The sequence below is a fragment of the Mauremys mutica genome, chromosome 11, assembly GCF_020497125.1.
Source record: "Mauremys mutica isolate MM-2020 ecotype Southern chromosome 11, ASM2049712v1, whole genome shotgun sequence".
Lineage (NCBI taxonomy): Eukaryota > Metazoa > Chordata > Testudines > Geoemydidae > Mauremys > Mauremys mutica.
In genome coordinates this window covers 15,188,072-15,208,633 of record NC_059082.1, presented here as the reverse complement: position 1 = coordinate 15,208,633, position 20,562 = coordinate 15,188,072, and the positions used below count along the sequence as shown (strand labels likewise).

The window sequence follows — 20,562 nt, the reverse complement described above, 5'->3', positions numbered from 1 at the left end:
ACTTCTCCTGTCTAGCTTCCCTCACTGACATTGCCCCTCCTTTGAGCCGCACAAAGCACAGCCCCCAAGATCCTCTCCCTTGGCCACTCACCCCGCCCCCCATTTGAATCCCCCTTCTCCAAGTTCAAGGTCTTTGTCCTCGCCTGGCCCTCCCAGCTTAACTGTGCGTGAATTTTACAGCCTGAGCCAACTCCCAAAGAAGCCAATTGAAAGACTCCCATTGACTTCAAGAGGAGTTGGAGCTGGCCCTTGGCGAGGCACCTGCTCTGCCAGTGATGCCAGACTGGACTGCCTGCTTGTCTGCTTCTCCCACAACCTGTCTATGCCTCTTTCATGCTGCCCCCTAGGAGACGCTCAGCCTTTCCACGCTGCCCTTTCCTCTTTACAGATGCTCCTCAGGACCCAGGTGCAGTGCTTAATTTGTGCCAGGGCTGAGCCCCGCCACCTCTAGGCTTGGCGGTTCATAGCCCCGGCACCTGCTGCATCAGTTATGAATGTAAAAAAATTGCTTGAGCCCCGGCACCTCTTTCATTCCAATTAAGCACTGACCTTGTGTTGTGCAGAACTGACAGGAAATGAGCCACCTTTGACGGCAGGGCAAAGATCAAATCACCGCTCATTGAGCAATTGAATAACATCTGTGGGGTCACCGCCTGCTTCTTCCCCCACCCCTCCATGCTTTCATCACCCCTCCCCATCTCCTCCTGATGGCATCATGTCATCACATTCATGTGTAGGGATCATTCCTTTGATCCATAGTAGGAGGCACCTCGTGACACTTTTGGTAGTAAATAATAATCATAGGTGGCTCCTGACACCAGTGAGGGGATACTAACTCCTGCTCACAGAGAGCATTCAGCATTCACCCCTGCTGTTCTGGACTGAATGGAGCTGTGCCCACCTATACCATGGCCACATTTGATCCCATATCTTGATGCCCAAAGGCCAGTTCTAGTGGGTGCTGCTGGGGTTTTGTCCTGTGCTCATTGAGGCTTTGGGGTGTGGGGTCAGGATGGACAAGAGGTTCTTGGATGTTTTCAGAGGCTGGAAATAAGTAATCAACCATGTCCCTTGTGAGTGTGACTGAGTTCCAGGAAAAGAACTGGGGCATTGGGCAAGTGGGGGGTTTAACTAAACTGCCTTGGCACTAAGATTCCAGCAATTGCCTTCTCCTGACCGTGTGAAGATTGTGTTCCCACATCCCTGGTTCACTGACACCCTGGCCCCCAGAGCCAGGCAGATGCAACAATCCGGTTCTGGGAAGGGGAATTCCCACAGGGGGTCATTCAGCATCATCTTCCTGTGAAGGGATTTGAGCAGCCTCCACTCACGTCTTACTAAAACACACTGGGCCAAAATAATCCCTGGTGTAAATCTAATAATGTCCCTGGAGTTATGCCTAGGAAGGATCTGCCCCACTGCCCATGCTGACCCTATCTTCTTCCTCATCTGCCCTTATGTTCTTGCACAGAGAAGATTCAGATCTTGGCTGCATTTACCTCATTCTCCTCATTCCAGCAGATCCCAGGGAGCTATCAGAAATTAATTAAAGTAGAAGTGAGAGCTAAAGAGGGCAGGGGCTGCACAGGCAGAATTGCCACCAGCTCCCTGAGCCAGGGCTGCCCCCGGCTGACTCCAGGCCAGGGATGCCTCCTGCTGATTCAGGGCCAGGGCTGCCTGCACAGGGATGCCCCCAGCTGCCTTGGGGACAGGATTGCCAGGGAAGGGATGTGATTTGGGGCCATGGATGTGGCTGCCCAGGCAAAGATGCTCCAGCTGCCTTGGGGCCAAGGCTGCAGCTGCCCGGGCAAAGATCCCTCAGGTGCATCAGGCATCCACTAGGACACTGTGTTTCCAGTTCTCACTTTCCAAATCAAGGCCCCAGCCTGGTCTGCATTGCTGGCTGCTGCAGGAAGTTCCAGTCACATGAGCAGCAAATTCACCCCAAACGTGGTAAACAAAAGACAGGCCTCGTTCTCAGGAGCCTGCAGCCCTGCATGGCTGTGCCCTCCCAGCTCACTGACACCTGGCTGCAAGGTGCATCAGGATGTGGCTCGCCACATCCCCTCGGAACAAGAGCAGCCTGCTGCCACATGAACCTTCTGGGGTCAGCTCTCTCTGTCAGTCTCTGTCTCCTGGAATTCACCGAGACAGCTCACAGCCAACCAAAGAGCCTCTTTCCTCCCCCGCCTCCATGGGGATTCTACCCACTGACCCCAGGCAAACAGGGAGGGGTTCTGTCTTCTTTTTAAAATAACTTTAATGCTCATTAAAGTGAGGGACTGAGATATCCAGCTGTGGCCAGGCACGGTGCAGACACCCCCCTACTCAGCTCTGCCAGTGAACCTCAGGCCTGACCTGCAGCCCCCTCTGCCATTCCTGTCCTGTTTCTCCTGAGCAGAAATTATCAGTATTTCCAAACTGTGTGGTAGAGCCATGCCTGGGACCAATATCTGCCAGAGTCACCCAGCTGATTTCCCCATGAGATCTATGGCAGATTCTGACCTGAAGAGTCCTCCAGCTGTCTCAGCCCTTCCCTCCTGCCCTGGAACCATAAGTAAATTCCAGATCTTTCCCCTCAAGGGATTACTGTACTCCCTGGGGTCATCAAACTGCCTCCTGGTGGATTGATTTATCCCTAGGCTGTCACAGAGGAATGTGTGCTAAGACTCTAGGGCAGGGCGGGCAAACTTTTTGGCCTGAGGGCCCAATCGGGTTTCGTAAACTGTATGGAGGGCCGGTTAGGGGAGGAGGTTGTGGCTCGGCCCCCACCTCCTATCTGCCCCTTCCCCCGGGACTCCTGCCACATCAAACCCCCCTGTTCCCTGACAGTCCCCCTGGCACCCCTGCCCCATCCACGCACACTCACTCCCTGTCCCCTGACCACCCCCAGACCACCCCCAGACCTCCTCTTATTCCTAACGGCCCCCCCAGGACCCCTTCTCCCTGTCCCCTGAATGTCCCTGGAACCCCTGCCCCTGACTGCCCCCTGCTGCCCCATCCAACCCCCGCTCCTTCCTGACTGCCCTCCTAGGATCCCTGCCCCCATTCAACCCCCTCTTCCCCCCCTCGACCGCCCGAACCCCCGACCATCACCTTGAACTCCCCTGCCCTCCCCCTGCTCCCTGCCCCCCTTACCACACTGCCTGGAGCACCGGTGGCTGGCGGCACTACAGTTGCGCTGCCTGGCTGGAGCCGGGCCACACTGCCGCCACTGTGCAGCACAGAGCACTGGGTCATTCATGGTCAGAGAGATCCTCCAGCTTTCATGTCATAGTCTTAACTTTTGGTAGTAAATGTTCCCCCATATCTCTGACGGGTCTGCATTGCTGGCTGCTGCAGGAAGTTCCAGTCACTTGCATGAGCAGCAAATTCACCCCAAACATGGTAAACAAAAGACAGGCCTCATTCTCAGGCTGTGGGGGAGGGGGAACAGCAGGGGAGGGGACAGGGGCGAGCCTCCCAGGCCAGGTGCTCAGGGGCCAGGCAGGACAGTCCCGCGGGTCATAGTTTGCCCACCTCTGCTCTAGGGCACTGGTTCAGGTCTGAGCAGAGAGCATGGTGATAGCCTGCAGCAGGAACCCACACCTTTTAGCACCTTATTACCACCTCAGTAACCTCCCCAACCCTAGCTGCTATGCTGCCATAAAAAGCCTAATATACTGTATTGTGACACTGGCAGACCAGGTGCCAGCTCATGCCAAGGTCCCCATACCTCAAGGGAACCCTGACAAATACACGGCTGGAATCAATCTGGCTCACCTGTGTGTTAATATTGTAAAAATAGGAATTAGAATGATAAGAATGTGTGCAGTGTTTAGACTTTATTGAATGCTTGTGGGTTGCTACCTGCATTAATCTCACTTATAGCATCTGCATCCCATATTGTAAGGTAATATTTGAATGTTTGCATTGCAAGTCTCTGTGATTATGTAAATCACCAGACAGGGGAAAGACATTAACTAGTGTGAATTGCTGATCTCCAACAGAAGGTGTTACATCTTGCCCAACAGGAAAGGTCCATGACACCAGATGGACTAGAATGGAACGTTAAGGAGGACAAAATACTTTGTTGTTTACTCTCCTCTACCCATGAAGAAGAATCTTGCAAATGATTTCCTCCCATCAGCTGAGTTTGCAGCTCCAAGCAGAGTAGGGGAAGGGAATAAAAATCCCTAGCAAGGAGGAATGGTATCTTTATGCTGCTTGCACTCTGAGGGGCCATGATTACTAGGCATAAGTAAAAGATCCCCAGTGCTTAGCCTGGGTTAGCCAAAGGATGTATAGAGTTTGCTTATCCTAGAAGCGACTATTACTTTTTGAAACTTAAGATTGGAATTCATTTGTGTGTGTATATATGTTTACCTGCTTTAACCTTGTAATTAACTCTCAGATTTCCTTTTCCTAGTTGTTAAATCTTTAGCTAGTTTATTATAGGATTTGCTAGAAGCATTGTCTTTGGTGTAAGAGCTAAGGAACAATTTACCTGGGGTAAGTGACTGGTCCTTTGGGACAGGGAGTAACCTGAAAATTGCTGTGATTTTTGGTGAAAGGGGCCATTTATCACAAAGCCTTGTTTACCTGGGTGGTGAGACAGATCAGAGTGTCCAAGGGAACTGTCTGTGAATCTCTATTTAGGCTGTTATAAAATCTGAGGAGTTTACACTTGATAAGTGGTTGGTGAAATCTAAGAATAGAACTCACAACCAACTTGGGATTTGGTACTCGTGCTCTTCAGTCACTGCAGACAGCTTTACACATGTGTAGAGAGGTGGGAGAGTCCCAGAGCTTGGGCTGCAGCCCAAGCCCAAATGTTTTTAAAAGAGAACTGGATACATTCATGGTGGTTAAGTCCATAAATGGCTATTAGCCAGGATGGGTAAGGAATGGTGTCCCTAGCCTCTGTTTGTCAGAGGATGGAGATGGATGGCAGGAGATCACTTGATCATTGCCTGTTAGGTTCATTCCCTCTGGGGCACCTGGCATTGGCCACTGTCGGTAGACAGATACTGGGCTAGATGGACCTTTGGTCTGACCTGTTACAGCCGTTCTTATGTCTACACTGCAATTAAACAGCCCCTTATCCCAAGCCTCACAAGCCTGAGACAGCTGGCACGGGCCAGCTGTGGGTGTCTAATTGCAGAGTAGACATACCCAAAGTGACCTAAGCCTTAAGATTGAATCCCATAGGACGGTGCAGCACAGATGCATTATGGGATCAAGCCACAGTTGGAGACAGGAGTTCAGAAAAGAGGAAATGTTGGTCTAGTCCACTCTGGCAAATCCTCTGTTCCTCTACCATTTCGAGTCCTGCATTCATTCATGGTCAGCGAGATCCTCCAGCTTTCATGTCAGTGAGGCCTTTGGGCCAGCTTATTCCAAGGCAAATTCACAGACCATGTTGAGAAGCAGTGGGACAGTAAGGTCCAAATTCCAGGCTGCTTCTCCCAGGAGATGTCGCTCAGGGACCGGGGCAAAGGCACCTTAATGCCATCTTTGCACCTTCCTAATCCTGGCTGATTTGGGGGCTGGTGCAGCTCCCAGTGTAAATAAGAGCAGCTCCAGGGCACACTCTAACCTATGACAGCCTTGTGTCCTGACCGACAGGCTGCTCTGCAGCACACAATCACCAGAGCTTTCACTCTTCCCTGCTCCTGGAGCAGCAAAAAGGGGATCTAGTGAGGGCCAGAATCTGGCACATGACAAGTGTCCCCTGCAGAGATGGAGCTGCCCCAACAGATGTGGCCAGCTAGGTCTGGGAGAGGTGGGAGGCTGCTGTGGGGGAAGAGGACATTTAGGAGCTTCCATGCTGCTGGCTGACAGCAGATGATGATAACGGTGAACTCCTAGCCAGGGACAGAATGACTACCCTGAGAGGGGGAATCTGATCAGGCCCATGGATTCCAAGAGGCTGTCTGGTGAACCCCCGCTCCTCAGTACCCCCTCCCAGGTGTGACACTGCACAACCTCTCCTTTTCAGGACGGTTCAAGCTCTGCAGCACTTAAGCAGTTAACAATGCTGCTCCTGTTTCAGCCACTTCAGCAGCACTGTTCCCATGGCTAGAAGCCTGAAGGGAGACTGTCCCTTTAGCAGCCACTCATAGGAGCTTTTCAGGTGAGAGTGGGAGCACGTGTGCAGAGGAGCCATTGGAGCATGCAGGCTCTGACTGGACTCTGGTGGCAAAGCACTGATCTGCAGGCTGATAAGGTGGGAATGCTGGGCAGTGCAGCAAGGTGAGACTATCAGGCCAGTGGAAAAGCCATTACCTTTTGCCCCACTCTCCCATAATGGGAGCTTCGTGCTCAAACGGCTGGTGAAGAAGTGGGAGGCACGGTGGAAAGAGAGGGGGTCAGTAAACGAAGCTGTTATGATCCATGAATTCCAGAGTGTGGTTTTTGTAGGGTCTAGGGAGGGAGCTAATGCCTTTGTCTCTCTGGCTGTTTGCATGGATCTAATGATCTCTGGAGGGGTAGAGAGCATCTCGGGGTGGTTTTCAGAGGATGCTGCTCTTCAATCAGGCTCTGAACTGAAAACCTCTGTAAAGTGTCTGGCCAAAGATGTTTGGTTCAAAGTCCTGGAGATGAGCTGAGGTGACCTAGTGCGTCATGCATTCCACTTCAGGGTAGCTGGGTTCAAATGTGGACTTGGGCACATTTGAAATGAGTGTGTTGGGTCTTAGTGCAGGAGGTGGGATGGCAGCGTGGGGAGCCCAGGACTAGAATAATGGGGTGTTGGGGTCAGGACAGAGGAGCAGCAGCCCTGTGGTGTGCGGGGGAAACCCAGGACTGAAATGTCAGGAAGTTCTGTAGGACGTGGTTGATCTCTGATAAATCCAACCATAATTGACCAAATGGCCGTGCTTCCTGCAGCCTAGCTCCCATCATACGCAGTGCTACAGACTAGCACACAGACTCACAGGACCGATGCATATAATGGCACGGGCCCCTGTGACACACATTCATCAGTGTGAAAAGCTGTTGCCACTTCTAATTATGTAAGCCCAGCCCTGCAAAATGAAGCAAAAATGAAAAGGGCAGTAAATGGAATGAACCGTTTCCTCCCCTGAAACTCAGCTCCCCTTGGGACCTTTGTATGGAAATGATCTGCCATGCAAGCCCTGTTGACTGCTTTATTCCCAGCTGCCTATAATTAGCTGAAGTTTTGCTGTACAGTCCTGGGGGCAGGGATGGCCTTTTTGTTCCATTTGTACAGGGCCGAGCACAATGGATTCCTAGTCTGTGACTGGGCACTACTGCAGTACCCATAGTAATAAATGCTCTCCATAAAAGCTCCACTCAACCCCCTGCCCAGAAGAATAAGTGGGGCACTGGGGCTTTCTGGGCAGCAGCCAGGCCCTAGAGAAGGTCTGCAGAGCCTGTTCACTCCCCACTGGGATCCTCCCAGCACCCTGATGGGGCTGAGGAGGTGGGTTAGGACATGCGGACTGTGAGAAAATGTTAGGAGCCCAGTTGTCTGCAAAAATGCCTCCCCACTTGTGTCCCCTGTAGAGCAGGGCCCTGCCACTTGGTGCTTACTCCATAGGATGCCAATGCTGGTGCCTGGCAAACAATTGATGACTATGGCAGTCGTTATATGCCCAGGAAGATGATGAGTCTATAGCACTGCCTGCATCAGCTAATCTCCCCAGTGGCCCTCTAATGAGCCGAGCCAATAGCATCATTACCAGAGGCAGCAGGATGATCCCCATGACGCAGGTTTTTCCTAGAGAGCCAGCTTTGCAGAACCGATATACACAAGCAATTCTGTCCTACCCGGCTAGAGGGCAGTCATGCACACCATGCCTCACAGCAGCATAGCCAGCTGTGACAGGACTCCTTGTGTTACAAGACTTTCTCTTGAACCCTGCACGCTCATTTACCAAACACTTTCCAGAAGTCACTTCGGCAGCAGAAGAAAACATCCGGACTGGGCTGCAGGCCAAAGGGCTGGTTCCCCCAGATCTCTGACAGGGGGCTTAACAATGCTACAGACCAGTGCTCATTTTATTTATTATCAGAAACTAATGTGTGTTTCTGATGTCCCACAGCACTCGCCCTGGAGTCAGCTGCTACCAACCAGGCCACACCACCACCACACATGGCAAGAATCTCTACTGCCCTTTGCCAAGAGTGCTGACTTGTGGAGTCCCGCAGGGCTCAGTCCTGTTTTTATTCAAATATCTATGTGCAAATCTTTGATAGCATAGCAAGATGACACAGGCTGCAATGCCAGCATGCCGCTGACATGCAGATATCTGTATCCTTCCCACAGAAGACACCATCGGGTCACAGATAGCATAGTGGTTGGCTGAATACACGAGTTTGATACAGGAGTGGGTGGGTGAGATTCTGTGGCCTGCATTGTGCTGGAGGTCAGACTAGATGATCATAATGGTCCCTTCTGACCTTAAAGTCTATGATTCATTCTCTTAGCTAATGCAGGGAGCAGGCGCCTGCCAGGACTGGCTGGTGGGTACATCATGAAGGGACCTGAACTCTGTCTGGATCATGGCCTAGGTCACACCCTGCACTGGAGCTCCAGGTATGCGTGTCGCTCAGGTGTGCAAGTGCAACCAGAGTCACATGAAAGTATTAGGGTAGGACTCTGAACAGCCTCCCTACAGGGAATGCCAGCAGGGCCCTCCTTAGGCATACGCAGCTGCGTAGGGCACCATGAAATTTGGGGCACCAAACTGCCCCAGATTTCATGGTGCCCTAGGCAGCTGCATGCTGCATACACAGCAGCTCCCGCCCCGGCGACCAGCCCTATCCCTCGGCCGGCCCTCCCTGCAAGGGGCAGGGCCGTCCCTGGGGGGTGGGAGGGGGGCCCAGACAACTCCCTCTGCCCTGCTCCTTCCCCTTCCCCCCTGCTCCACCCCCGGCCTGCCCCCATTCCACCTCTTCCCCCAGTGACCCCGCACTCACCGGCAGGGGCGGGAAGCGGAGCAACCCGGCCCCAGCCCGCTCCACTCTGCCAGCTCCTAGCCGCGGCGCTCCCTTCCCGCCGCCGGTGAGTGTGGGGAAAGGATCGTCCCCCGCACTCACTGGCGGTGGGAAGCGGAGAGACGCGGCCCCAGCCTGTTCCACTTCCCTTGCCCCAGCCGTGTCACTCGGGTTGGGGAAATGACCGTCCCCGGCTCTCACCGGTGGTGGGAAGCGGAGCACCGCGGTTGGGAGCTGGCGGAGTGGAGCAGGCTGGGGCCGGGGTACTCCGCTTCCTGACGCTGCTGGTGAATGGGGGAGGAGATCCCTTCTCCCAAGCCCCCTCCTCCGAGAGACACAGCTAGGGGCGAGGGAAGCGGTGTGGACTGCTCCTGGAACCCCCGCTAATCCCCATGGCCACTCTGGGCCTGTGTGGCCCCCAAACGTGGCTCCTCACAGCTCCTGCCTCCCAGACCCTGGGGGGGGAGGCCTGGGGCCCCTCACAGCCCCCCCCATGGGGCACCCAGATGGCTAGGGACAACCCTAAGCTCCAACTCCTCAGGGCAACTAAGCTGGTCCTCCAAAGATCCTCCTTCGGGGAAGCTGCTTGGCCTTCGGTGGGAACCGGCAAAGACAAACCCAGTCTCTACATGCATGTTGTGATCTGGGTGCTGGAGTAAGCCAAGACAGATGCTGCTAGCTGTAGCATTCCAGGAGGCTACTCCACCCCCAGGCTAGCTAGCCAGACTCCGTGGGACAGGAAGTGGCAGGTACAGCTCAGTACCATAGACAGGAGTCAGGGTGGTATAGTCAGATGGGGAACAGAGAACCATTGTCAGCTACAGTCCAGAACACAATGTATGGGCAAGCACCCAACGTGCTGAATAAATCCTCCAGTAAAGAGTGATACCAAACAATTATCACTGCAGATGCTCCCAATGCCACCTGTATTGGTGACCCCAGGAGCAGCGTGGTGAGGAGCCCAGGATCAGAGACTGGCCACCAGACTCCAGTTGGCTCAGCTGGAACCGGTCTGTTCAATTTCCAGCCACAGTATTTCACCTGCCACCAAGCCCCGGTCGAGAGGAACCTATGCTGGTAGACTGGCCTGGGACCGGTGTCACGGATGAGGTAGGCCCTGAGGGGGAAGCTGGAAGTGGCCCGGGGGTAGCCAACCCTGGTCAGGCTGCAGACACACACGAGCCTATGTCAGTGTGTTGCGGTCAGGACCCCACTGACCTGCAGCGGCGATAGCCGCTTCTAGGGCCCCAGGCTGGGACGCAGTGGAGCGGGTGGGCCTGCATCCCCCCTGCCACCCCACTCACGGGTGGCAGTTTTCCCCCTCACCCAACGCTCAGGTGTAAGGACCTGGGCCTATATACCAACCCGTTAATCGGTTCAGCCCCTGCCCCAGAGGGCCTGAGCTTCCTTGAACTGTTTATTGCTGCTCAGCCCCTGCCCCAGAGGGCCTGAGCTTCCTTGAACTGTTTATTGCTGCTCAGCCCCTGACCCAGAGGGCCTGAGCACTGTGACTGTGTGTTTGGTGCCCGCCCGACCCTAGGGCGGGGCCCCTCTAAGTGGTACCGTTGTGCAGCCCCGAGACAGGGGGGCCCATGCCGTGCGGTACTGCGCTGGTCGCCCTGGAACGCCAGGGCCAGACCGGAACAGAGGACGTGTAGTGAGCCGGTGTGGCTCCCCTCCGCCCTCCGGAGGGTCGAGCCCCGGCGTGAACCTTTACAGGAGCCAAATTCAATTGTGATGAAAAGAGCTGGTATAAGTTTAGCATCTTGTGTGAGTGAATTGGGCTGTCAGGTGCTAGGATCCTGCACAGAGATGAAGAGCTACTTTGCTGACTCACTTGGCGGCCAGACCAGCTGTGTCTAATTAGCTCAAGCTCAGTGTCTCTTGGTGAGAGAGATACTCTTTTGAGTTACACAGAGTTCTTCTTCAGGTCTGGGAAATTTTAAATGTCAAAGCTCAATACAAGGTGGAACAGATTGTTTTGCATAAGTAGTTAACTCATATTTTAAGGAACCGTTCAAGGTGAAGGGGCCTGTTAACAGCACTCCAGTCATAAAATGGAAAGAAAGGGGGAAGCAGCTTAGGGGTTTGTTAGTGGGTTTTAGATTGTTGTAATAAGTCTTAAATCCAGTGTCTCTATTCGGTCCATGATTTTTAGTGTCTAGCAAAGTTCTGAATTTAAGGTCCCAGGCTCGTCTTTTGAAAGTGTTGTGTGGGATCAGAACTGGTAGTTCAGACATAGAGGATCGCTTTGTGAAAAGTGTTCACACACAGCTGATGTGGTGTTTTTGTCTTTTGTCATTTTCCTGTGTGAGTTCATTCAAGAGCATCGTGAGCCACCAGTGAGTTGGGGTTCTCGTGATGGGCAGAGGAGTGAGGAGGCAAGCGGTGGGTGGGAGGAGTGAGAGGAGGGATGCAGGAAGCAAGTGGCAGGAGGGTGAGGAGACAAACAGCAAGGTAAGTGATGGGGGCAGGGCCTGATGGGGGAGTAAGGCGGCAAGCTAGCAGCAGGGTAAGGAGGCGGGCAGGGGTGTCTGGCTGTGAGCGGGCGAGTGAGGAGGTAAGCAGTGAGCCACCAGTGAGCGGGGAGTCTCATGGCAGGCAGGGGGTGTCTGTGGCAGGGGAGTGAGGAGGTGAGCAGTGGGTGGGAGACTGAGGAGGGACGCAAGAGGCGGGTGGGGGGTGAGTAGGTGAGCAGTGGGTGCATGGGCAGCAGGTGGAGCCCCCCTTTGGGAAGGCTAGCCCCCAACTACACCCCTTCTGCCCACCCCACCCCCCCGGCAGCCAGAGCACCACGATTCCCTTCCCCTCCTTGCAGCTGGAGCCACAAGCCCCCCGAGTGCATCCCCCCCCTTCAGCTGGAGGAGCCCAGGCTGGCTGAAGCCTGGAGTGTGCCCCCCCCCAGCCAGAGGCGCTCAGGGCTGGCCAAAGCCCTGCACCCCGCCACCTGCCCGGAGGAGCCCCAGGGCCAGCTGCAACCACAGCCGTGCCTCCCCTGCTCTCCCATCCCCAGACCCAAGACACCCAGATAGGGTTTTTCATTATTATTTGGACTTCTATTATGTAAAAGCATTTTAAAATGTACTTCAGAATTGTTGTACAACCACTTTGACCAAAAAAGCAAAAGAAACAATAGTAAAAAAAGACAAGAACGTGCAAAGCACTTTATTTGTGTTTCTAATCTGTTAGGTCCAGTAAAGAATAAAAATAACTGGGCATTAGTTTTATTATTGAGTCTGCAAAAAAAAAAACAAACAACCCCAAAACCTTGCATAAATAAATTACAATGGTTTGTATATATATATGTACATATTATTTTATTAATATAGGAAAAATAAATAATTTTAGGAAAAATTGTTGTGAGAACCCCTAGCCTAGTGGTTAGAGTAGAGAGGGGTTCAGGACTCCTGGGTTCTATTCCAGACTCCAGGAGGGAAGAGTGATCTAGTGGTTAGAGCAAGGGCCATAAGGCTCAGGACTCCCTGGCTGTATTTGGGACAGTGGGGTCTAGTGGCTAGAGTAAGGGGGTGGGGTTAAGAGTCCTGGGTTCTGTTCCCAGCTCTGCAGCCGACTCACTGTGTGACTGTTGCCCCTTTTTGTGCCTCGGTTTCCCCATCTGTAAAGCAGGTATAAGTATAACTCTCCTAGGTGGGTTTGAGCTCCTCAGAGAGAAGGTGCTAGAGATATGCCTCCGTGCTCCCAACCCCACTTCTTTTGGCTGGAAGCAGAGAGAGTTCAAATCTATTAAACTTGCCATGAACTGAAATGTGAGCCTGCCCCAGGCAGCTGTGAGAACTGACAGCTCCCAGCACCACGCCCCACATCACCAGACTTATATAAATGGACTGAGTCTCCCCAGGCATCAGGACTGGGGCTCGTGCTGTCTAGGTGCCTGGACCCGCTCTGCCCCAGTGGGTTCTCTGGGATCTGAGCGGGTGAGCTGGTCTGGGATGGTGAAGAACACATACATGCGCTGGCGGCTGCCGCTCGTCTGCCTCCTCTGGGAGGTTGCTATGATCGTCCTCTTTGGGGTCTTTGTGCGCTTTGACCCCGAAGCTGATGCACACTGGAAGGAGGAGCAGCTCCAGAAGAACCTCACCAGTGACATAGAGAACGATTTCTACTTCAGGTATCCATGTGAGTACGGCTGGCAGGCACCAGCCCCTGCACTGGTAAATGCCACACCCTGCACAGGTCAGCCAGGAGGGAAGCGAATGAGACCCATGTCACTGAAGTTCTGGGGCTTGTGAAAGTCTGAGAGAAACAGCCCCAGGATTGTGAAGGCAGGCGCTGCGGGAACTTCCCCCGGCAGCTCTGCGCATGCACCTCCGTCCCAGCCTGCAGTACCCCTGGCTATTGCAGCTCTGAGCCCCCCCATTGCCCCTGCCCCCCAGCTCTGCCCAGTCTTGCTCCACATCTCCCTGTTCTATCTCCCCAGCACAGCCCTCTCAGAGCACCTCAGTCCTGAACTGCAGCCCCCCACCCCCATCCCAGTCCTGCGCTGCTCACCCAGCTCTGCCAGTGCACCTCAGTCCTGACCTACAGCCACCACCCCCCATCCCAGTCCTGTGCTGCTCACCCAGCTCTGCCAGTGCACCTCAGTCCTGACCTACAGCCACCACCTCCCATCCCAGTCCTGCGCTGCTCACCCAGATCTGCCAGTGCACCTCAGTCCTGACCTACAACCACCACCCACATCCCAGTCCTGCGCTGCTCACCCAGCTCTGCCAGTGCACCTCAGTCCTGACCTACAGCCACCACCCCCCATCCCAGTCCTGTGCTGCTCACCCAGCTCTGCCAGTGCACCTCAGTCCTGACCTACAGCCACCACCTCCCATCCCAGTCCTGCGCTGCTCACCCAGCTCTGCCAGTGCACCTCAGTCCTGACCTACAGCCACCACCTCCCATCCCAGTCCTGCGCTGCTCACCCAGCTCTGCCAGTGCACCTCAGTCCTGACCTACAGCCACCACCTCCCATCCCAGTCCTGCGCTGCTCACCCAGATCTGCCAGTGCACCTCAGTCCTGACCTACAACCACCACCCACATCCCAGTCCTGCGCTGCTCACCCAGCTCTGCCAGTGCACCTCAGTCCTGACCTACAGCCACCATCCCCCATCCCAGTCCTGCGCTGCTCACCCAGCTCTGCCAGTGCACCTCAGTCCTGACCTACAACCACCACCCCCCATCCCAGTCCTGCGCTGCTCACCCAGCTCTGCCAGTGCACCTCAGTCCTGACCTACAACCACCACCTCCCATCCCAGTCCTGCGCTGCTCACCCAGCTCTGCCAGTGCACCTCAGTCCTGAACTGCAGCCACCACCCCCATCCCAGTCCTGCGCTGCTGACCCAGCTCTGCCAGTGCACCTCAGTCCTGACCTACAACCACCACCCCCCATCCCAGTCCTGTGCTGCTCACCCAGCTCTGCCAGTGCACCTCAGTCCTGACCTACAGCCACCACCTCCCATCCCAGTCCTGCGCTGCTCACCCAGCTCTGCCAGTGCACTTCAGTCCTGACCTACAACCACCACCCCCCATCCCAGTCCTGCGCTGCTCACCCAGCTCTGCCAGTGCACCTCAGTCCTGAACTGCAGCCACCACCCCCCATCCCAGTCCTGCGCTGCTCACCCAGCTCTGCCAGTGCACCTCAGTCCTGACCTACAGCCACCACCTCCCATCCCAGTCCTGCGCTGCTCACCCAGCTCTGCCAGTGCACCTCAGTCCTGACCTACAGCCACCACCTCCCATCCCAGTCCTGCGCTGCTCACCCAGCTCTGCCAGTGCACCTCAGTCCTGACCTACAGCCACCACCCCCCATCCCAGTCCTGCGCTGCTCACCCAGCTCTGCCAGTGCACCTCAGTCCTGACCTACAACCACCACCTCCCATCCCAGTCCTGCGCTGCTCACCCAGCTCTGCCAGAGCACCTCAGTCCTGACCTACAGCCACCACCTCCCATCCCAGTCCTGCGCTGCTCACCCAGCTCTGCCAGTGCACCTCAGTCCTGACCTACAGCCACCACCCCCCATCCCAGTCCTGCGCTGCTCACCCAGCTCTGCCAGTGCACCTCAGTCCTGACCTACAGCCACCACCCCCCATCCCAGTCCTGTGCTGCTCACCCAGCTCTGCCAGTGCACCTCAGTCCTGACGTGCACCATTCTCCCCCATGCTGCCCCAGCCCTACCTCCTTCCTCCAGCTGTGCAGGTCTGGGGTAGGGGATTGGGGGGCAGGCTCTGGGAGGAAGTTTGGGTGCAGAAGGGGTGAGAGGTTGGGCTCTGGGAGGGAGTTTGGGTGGAGGAGGGGGTCTGGGGGTGCAGGCTCTGGGAGGGAGTTTGGGAGGGAGTGGGGGTCTTACCTGGGGTTCCATTGGCCACAGGGGCGCTCGGGGTGGGGGCAGCGTGCGGAGGCACAGTCCCACCCCTGGGCTGCAGGAAGGGGCCGGCAGACACCACTCAGCTCTGCTGTGCTGCCGAGGCCCCTGAGGGGGGAGCGCCTGGGGGCGGCAGGTGGGGCCAAGGGAGAGACCCAGCCCCAAAACTGCTGGAGCCCCCTGGGGCACATTGGGGCAGCTTGTGGGCCGTGCGTTTGAGACTCCTGCACTAAGGAGAAGAGGAGGAAACTGTCTGAGTCCATAGCAGCTGGGATGTGGTATGTGGGATGCAGGGTTAATATTCTGTAGCCTGTCCCTGCTGGGTTCCAGCTCTATGAGGACACGTGTAGGCAGAGATGCACACACCCAGAGGTGTCTGCATTCACCCACTGCTCTACGTATATAGTTTCAGAAGTGCCTGGAGATCCTTTGGGAGGAGAGGTGCTGGTGGCTGTTACCAGGCCAAGCAGCGCATATGCTTGTGGCATCTCCCCTTCCCCCAGCACATCTTTAGCCCGGGTCAGCACACATGGCTGTCTGTCAGTCCTTGCTTCATACAATCCTGCCACCAGATTGAAAGGATGGCTGGGGTGATTCCCTGCCTCTGGTGAGTCGCCCCTTCTGGCCTCAGCCCCATCGTTCCTGCCAGAGAGGACTTATCGTATCTTCCTAAGGGGCAGCGCTTTTGCCCAGAAACTGGGCTGGTTACACCAAAGATGTGTGGCCTCCTACAAACTCTTCAGGGCCTATGACTGGAGCACTTTGCCATGCCAGTGCCATGTTCCCTATGCTCTGCAGGATCAGGGGATAAACATTCCTCCATCCTGCAGGCTTCTGTGTGCTGCCGCCTCCCCTGGACTGTGCTGGCGAAAGCATTTCTGCTCATACGAAGGAACAAATCTCTCGATTCTCCAGCCCTTTCCTCAACCCAAGACATGACCCTGCCCCATGGAGCTGAATGGGGATGGGGGTGTGACAGCACCTCACTGGCCAGCAGGCCAGACCCTAGAGCATCCTCCTGGAGGAGATGGAGGTGCATAGAAACAACACCTGGTCTTCCCTCTCCTTCCCCGACTCCATTTTCCTCTAGCTGCCATGAGAGCCCCTCATCCAGGAGCAGCCCCTGCCCTTGTCACTTGCAGTGGAGGAGGGAAGGCTGTTTTCCCTGGAGCTCAGTGCAGTGGAAAGCTGGCTCAAGGGAGAGGCTGGCATTCTGGGCAGGCAGCAGCAAACACCTGTGCTGCTCCAAGCTCACCAAGCTGGGTAGAATGAGGAAGTGCGGTGCCACCCAGAATAAGTAAACAGGTGCTGAATGAAGGGCTCTTATGTACTTCATGCTGGCTGCTTTGCCCTGGGCTCAGCTGAGGGGCAGGGGAGACATTCTGGAAGATGACTGATGGGGGCCCCAATAATGACTCATGGGTGTAACACAGAAGTTTGATCTGCCTCCGGTGTCTTCGTGGCATTCCCTTCCCTTGCATCGGGGCCCCTGCCAGTCGCTCAGGGCAGGCAGCGACGTCTGAAGGGCTCGGGTCTTTGCGGTTAACCCCCTTGCTTCACTTTGCTAAACCAGGAGCTAACAGTGAGAGTGGGCCAATCCCACCAGCTCCCAGACAGCTCGGCATGCTCCGAAGCAGCAGCACTCTGCTCTCTGACAAAGCCTCGTTCCCGCTAATTAAACTGCTGCAGCCTAGCATATCCTGCAACGATGTATCCTCTTTTACAGCAAGCCAATAGGAACTAGCTCCATTTCCCTCATGCACACCTAGGTTGGGACTCCGTAGCCCCTTACTAGCCGGTTTAAAATATGGAGTGGTAGCACCAAGGTGCAGAGTGAGGGTGGGTGGGAGGCTGACCAGCTATGGGGGATGGAAAGCCAGAGAGTGAGGCAGGCAGCAGACAGGGTGGCACTGGCAGGAGCTGATGGGGATGGAAGTCAGAGCTGGCACAGGGGGGATTTAAAACATTGTGTACAATGGCCAGATGATGGGTACTGTGTGCACAGCACCTCACGGCTTGGAGGAGATGCCCTGGCACTTGCAGCAGGGGGCTGTGAGCTGGGATAGACACAGCTGCATTAGGACTGCAATGGAAAAGGTGCAGCGTAGGCAGGTGGTGAGGTCTTCCCTGGTTAAGGAGCATTCATCAGTGTCACGTTCACATCCAACCCCGAGAGCTTTGGGCAAACTCTAAGCTGACACACCAGCACCAGGTGAGGCCTCTTCCGCTGGCAGAGCCAAGACTGTTCCTCTGTGTCCCCTAAGGAACCCCAGTACCTCAGGGCGTGTGTGGGGTGGTGCCTGGTGCAAATGATCTCTGTGGAAACCTTTGAGCGGATTCAGGCATTAGTATTATTTTGAACTCCTGTTGGGGGTGGACATGGCAATACAAGCGGTGTCATAGGGGGCCCCTTTTCCTTAGATGGGAGGGTTTCAATTGCTCTGGGTTTAGCTGGCATCAGAAGATCAGTGGGGGCGGGTGAGATGACCTCTCTCCCCAGCAATAGGTAACCAAAGCCAGTTTCCTTTGCTGTCCTACCTGAGTATAGCACTGGGAGCAGCGCCAAACGCCGCCCGCCAGCCAGCACTGCTTCTGCGGGCAGCACTCCCAGGAGTGGGACACTCAGCTTTTTCAGGGATAGGGGGAGGGACTGAACACAGTGACAGACACCAGCCTTTGGATCACTTGAGGCGGGGAGAGCACGCACCTCCCACAGGCAAGGCAGCTGGGGGATGAGCCATTTCCCTGGAACAAACCAGCTGTGATGTATAGTGGGGGGAAGGGAAGGAGGCAGAACTGGGTGCATGAGGACAAGGGGCAGCAGCAGCATCTGCAACCAGAAAAAGCCGACTCCACCAAGCTCTGTTGATAGGAAATGCCACCTGAGAGGACACGGTAAGGGAGTACAATACAGGGCCAGGACTGTTTGACATAAGATCAGGGACACATGAAAGGCAAATGAAAATTACTTTGGTGTTTGAGCAAGTCACAGGGGAGCGGGCAAGATCTTCCAAGGCCTTCAGGTATACTGCCTGGGCAACTCCGGGTATTTCAGTGAGACAAAGGGACCCCTTGGTGGGAGTGTGTCAGAATACGTGGGTGCCTAGGTGCTTGTGGGGGTCCCTGCATTGCACATGCTGACCACTTGGAACTACGAAGTGACAGTGGCTTTAGGAGTCAGATCTGTATTCTCTAAAACTCCAGCCCCACCACTTGGACTAACAGCGGGTGTCTATGCCACACAGCACTGTTCTGATTCTGTCCAGGAGATGGCAGTAGTACACACCCCCTTCCTTGCAATAGTGTCACATTTACTGCAGCTGTAATGACAAACTGCAGCTGACCTTGAGGATTTCAGATACAAATCCCTCAAAGAGACTTGCAGGTCCCAACCCAAGGAAGTATCTCAGGCTCGCAGCTTCCTCATTAGGTCGTGTCCTTTTTGTCATCAAGCACATGCAAGATTTGTGTTAAGTTTCTGAGTGCCACCGACACAAGGCCCTTGGAGCAGACATGCCACACCGAGCTGGGAGGCGTGCAGCTGTCTGCCAGTGAGGGAGTGACGACCAGGCTGAAACTCCAAACGCGTTTTGTCTTGTTTCATAAACTGGATGTGCCCTGAAGGCCAAAGGCTAAGCCACTGATTAACCCCTTCTAGGTTCTTCTTGTCCTAAGCTAGGGCAAATGGGACACAAAATATCTGCCATTCTCAGATGGGGAGGTCTAGGTTCCTAGGGAAACTCTCCTGAATTGCTGATCCCATTCTGGTGTCTGAGTCCTCCCTGGCTCACAGCAGCTTCCCGGTGCACTCGGGCCGTTGTCTCTTGTTGCCACCAGGATCATTCAGCTGGCTAACCCCTTTATGACTGGCCTGAGCCCCTGTGCAAACCATCCGGCTGGAGTCACCCTGGTGGGTGGCAGCTCAGAAGAGTCTGCACAGATAAGCGATTGTTTCCAAGGCTGCATGAGGGACTGAGCCACGGATCTGTTTAGAACAGTGGTTCTCAACCCGGGGTCTGAGGCCCCCTGGGGGGCTGCAAGCAGGCTTCCGGGGGGCCGCCAAGCAGGGCCAGCATTAGACTCACTGGGGCCCAGGGTAGAAAGCCGAAGCCCAGCCACATGGGGTTGATGCCTGAGCCCCGCCACCCGAGGCTGAAGCCAAAGCCTGAGCAATATAGCTTTGCGGGGGCTCCTGTGGCATGAGGCCCCAGGCAATTGCCCTGCTTGTTACCCACTAACGCCAGCCCTGGCTTTTTATATGCAGAAACCCCGTTATTGTGACACAGTCGGGCTGTGGAGTTTTTATAGCAAGTTGGGGGGTGGAGGCTCAGAAAGAAAAAGGTTGAGAACCCCTGGTTTAGAACATTTCCATTACAAATACAGTGTGTTCTAGTTAAAACAGAGAAGGCTAGAAACTAGAGACCAACCCAGTTTTCTCTAAGGATTATGTCTTTCAGAAAAGGATTTATTTATGAAAACCATGTTAGTCCAAACAGTGTTAGTGTTAGTCCAAGGTTGGCCATGTTTACGCTACAAGCCATGCACACTAACTCTCATTGTGCTAGTTCAAATATATGCACCCGAGCTGGGAATGACACCCCTAGCTCATAGTGTAGGCGTAGCCACTGTGTCTACACTGAGCTATTTGTTAAAATCTCCCATGGTGGCATTAGCGCCAGTGTGGCTCTGTGGGTAGTGGCAATGAGGGCCACACTAGTGTAGATAGAGCACTGGCATTTTTTCTGTATCACCTCTGCTTAGAGCAGGTCTAGGTGGTTGAAAGCCTGAAGGATGGTTTTCATTAGAGTTTCCATCCTTGGTACCACAGTGGAACTGACCTGGTTTGTGCAGTGGTGGAAGGTGCTCACAAAATAGCAGCAGACAAAGAGTGAACAGGCCTGGAAAACACTCTCTTCTGGCCCTAGAGATGGTTCCTCCTGGGTAGGGTTGACAAATGTGGGCAGGGAGGAAGGGGTGTATAACTGGTTTGAGATGTCCATTTCCAGGGCTGTCAGTTCAACCACATTCAGAAGCAGCACTAAAATTCACTTGAATTTAAAATCAGCTTGTGAAATTCCCTGGAGGATGAATCATCTGTTCTGAATGGGGGGAGGAGGAATGAAGGATTCTTCAGTGTCGACAGTATTCCAGGGGCCATACTCTTCCTGTCAGTAAACAGTGAAGGTTACTAAATGACAACAAGCTAAAACCCAAGTTCTTAATTGATATGTAATAAAAACTTCAGGGCATC

The 20,562-nt window shown here is 54.7% G+C and overlaps 1 protein-coding gene across 4 annotated transcripts in view; it reads left to right on the top strand.

Moving 5' to 3' along the window:
• Window positions 1–20,562, top strand: part of RHCG (Rh family C glycoprotein) — a 44,913-nt gene that overhangs the window by 10,171 nt on the left and 14,180 nt on the right. The window contains exon 1 of one of the 4 annotated variants that reach the window (XM_044978615.1): window positions 9,917–10,053. The exons of 1 other annotated variant lie outside the window; for it this stretch is intronic. Coding sequence is in view for 1 of the 3 variants with exons in the window: in XM_044978614.1 (XP_044834549.1) it covers window positions 12,894–13,080 (187 nt within the window). In the remaining 2 variants the exon portion in view is untranslated. Of the gene's footprint in view, window positions 1–9,916; window positions 10,054–10,854; window positions 10,874–12,810; window positions 13,081–20,562 lie in introns of those variants that run through there. 2 more of the 4 variants (XM_044978617.1, XM_044978614.1) reach the window with 2 other exon arrangements.